The sequence below is a fragment of the Ascidia mentula genome, chromosome 1 (assembly GCF_947561715.1).
Source record: "Ascidia mentula chromosome 1, kaAscMent1.1, whole genome shotgun sequence".
Lineage (NCBI taxonomy): Eukaryota > Metazoa > Chordata > Ascidiacea > Phlebobranchia > Ascidiidae > Ascidia > Ascidia mentula.
Genome location: NC_138566.1, coordinates 3870685 through 3873381, shown reverse-complemented (window position 1 = coordinate 3873381; position 2697 = coordinate 3870685). Strand labels below are relative to the sequence as shown.

General features: G+C 35.3%; 1 protein-coding gene across 1 annotated transcript; it reads left to right on the top strand.

Annotated features, from left to right (window-relative positions):
* The first annotated feature begins 974 nt into the window (after positions 1-974).
* Positions 975-2485, top strand: LOC145912996 (uncharacterized). Its single transcript, XM_083000492.1, has 3 exons — positions 975-1063; positions 1391-1501; positions 1955-2485. Exons 1-3 carry the CDS (start codon positions 1031-1033, stop codon positions 2144-2146), a joined length of 336 nt encoding a protein of 111 aa, XP_082856618.1. The 5' UTR covers positions 975-1030; the 3' UTR covers positions 2147-2485.
* Positions 2486-2697: the final 212 nt, after the last annotated feature.

Below are 2697 nucleotides of genomic sequence, written 5' to 3'. Positions count from 1 at the left end.
TTTTCAAGCGGGGAGCCGCCTAAATTTTCTGAAATATATTTGCTTAACAATGGGCGTATTTATTTCGCGTGACAACTTGCCTTTAGCGAAGCTTTGTCACGATATGTTCCAACGTGTTTCCCAGCGTTGGCCATTTTAAGTTTAACTTTGTTTGCCAACATGTTGCATAAAATTAATTTTTATGCATGACATACCAACCAAGTCATCATCGCAAATGAGAGGTTGTTGCAGCAACCAGGAGGAAGAATTGCCTTTTTTTAAAAATATTTTTAAGTTTTGACTCTGCAATATGGTCAGTATAGTATACATGCATGTAATTTGGGAGGTTAATTATGTTAACGCTATGAGTACAGAGAATTTGTTGTCCGCAGACACACTGTGATTTATTGCCGTGTTGCAATCCAACCTCCGCCACTCTACAAACCCGAAAAAATAACAGTGTTGATGTTTTTCTGTTTGCCTTGCAAATATTTGTCAAACACGAACCATATTTGTAATGGCGTAAGATAATCACAAATCGAACTCATTGACCAAATCTCAAACTTTTGCTCTTGAGGTTAGATATAATGCATAATTACAGGGGTTTACACTTCAACGATGCGCTATAATTTGTGTTAGTCCCTTCAGTCTTCACACACGTTGTTGCTCTTACACTTGCACGTTGATAGAGTAAACATAATGTGATGATGAATCCTATGAATGAAAATTTTTTGGATTACTCCGTTTATGTTAACTAAAGTATGTCACACTTTCGTTGTATGTAAACAAATGTAACTTAAATCTTATATAAAGTTCGCTGGTATAACGGAAGAAAATTATGTGTTTATTGATCATATTCTAGCAATATAAGTTGGTTTTCTGTCCGTACTTCGCAGGTACTTGGCAAACAACATGTAATTGCATTTACTCCCTGTTCTGGGCGTTCCAAAAATAGAAAAGTTGCCTCACTTTGGTCTGTTTTTTCTTTCAGTAATTACGAAAAAGTGCACAAAACGTTTGTTGCTTAATTGTGTATTTAAATTTGCTGGATATGGATGATCTTACAAAGGGATTCTCTAAATTGGTAAGTAAGGTCCAGTTCTATTTAATTAGACTAATTCCAGGCGAAAAAATGAAAGAAAAATGACGTTTATTTTTCTGAAATATTGCTGTAATTAATCGGAATTGCTCTTCTGGCACTTAGTTTCTAAAGTGTTTATTTAAAACCAACGGGTTAACCCTGAAGAAGTCTCGCCGGATGGCAGAACGAAACGTTGGTTTCAAATAAACACTTTAGACACTAAGTGCCAGAAGAGCAATTCCGATTAATTAGTATGCCTGGCGACAAAATAAGCAGTATATTGCTGTAATGTACAGTAAGGCAAAATATTAACCAAGTACATATTTGTAGAATCTTAAAAGAGATAAGTTTCTCAACATACCTGTTGCGGATATGGAATGGACTGATGTACCAGGCATGGATAAGGCATACTCAACATTTATGGCCGACAGTGGTTTTACGGTACAGTGTTTTAGACGAAATTTATTTCTTCACGGCCTAGTGTTTATGCTGACTCTTGTGGACAACTTTGCCGACCAAACGGCCAGGCTTCCACTTAATGGTGACTATGCAAACTGTTTGGTCGGCAGAGTCGTCCAGAAGAATCACACCAAGCTGCACTGTTGAGACCTCATAGGTCGAAGTAGTGATGGCCACCTGTATACAGCTCACTAAAATCCTATTATTGGCTCACTTTGTTTATATACTGTCTACTGCACAGCAGGAACAAGTTGTCTTGTTTTCTAAACATTATTATGACGTCATAGACGAATAAAAATGTTGATGATTTTTTTGATAAAATTTGGCTGCTTGCACAGGCTTCAGGAGAAAAATAAATCAACTTACTGAGTTCGAAAGGCTATACACTTTAATCCTCGGCATTTTGAAACGGTTTTCTTTTTTTTACTGTTTAAGGTGCAAGAAATGTATGATAAGGTGGTTGACATGAATCGAGAGGAATTTGTAAACTTTTGGAAGAAGAATTGCCAAAATTCAAAAAAGAATGCTTACTGGGCTGATCAAACCTATCAGGCTTTTAAAGAACATCGCCAACAAAATCAACATGATGGAGATTATTGTTCATCCAAAGTTAAATTGGAAATATAATTAGCCCTACAGCTATATTTTCCCTTCTTATCAGTTTACTACTTTCAATACGGTATATTTTTCTTCACGTAAAGATATCCCAAACTTTCTCGGCGACATAGACTTATTTCGTCATGTGTTCACAGACCTCCAAAAGTAAACTGAACAATAAAATTTCGATTCTGCTCGGGGTATTTACTCTAATAAACAAAGTGAAATATAATTGCAAAATGTCATTGTCAAGATTGACCCACAAAAATGGCGTCTTTTTTCTGCAAAACTGCAACGGTTTATGACAACTATTGATGTTAGACTTTTCTGTGCATTATTCTATCGTTGTAATTGCAAATAAAATTTATTTAAAATCATACAAAACAGAAAAGATTTTTGTATCAAAAATTTTGCGGATAGGTAGTTTAGCCAAGACAAGTTTGATTAGTATGTAGGCTAATTTGAATAACATCATATATATTATTGGTTGCATGCCGTGGACTTGTTTCCTTTTAAAACAATAGTTAAGATGAGTGGTTTCACCGATACATTTAATGCAAGTCACCACATCCGTTATAAAT

Bases quoted from the DNA above. Each gene is read 5' to 3' on its own strand.
- LOC145912996 (XM_083000492.1), top strand. From the start codon at position 1,031: ATGGATGATCTTACAAAGGGATTCTCTAAATTG. The intron at 1,064-1,390 runs GTAAGTAAGGTC...ACATATTTGTAG, and splicing joins CAAAGGGATTCTCTAAATTG to AATCTTAAAAGAGATAAGTT. The intron at 1,502-1,954 runs GTACAGTGTTTT...TTACTGTTTAAG, and splicing joins TGGCCGACAGTGGTTTTACG to GTGCAAGAAATGTATGATAA.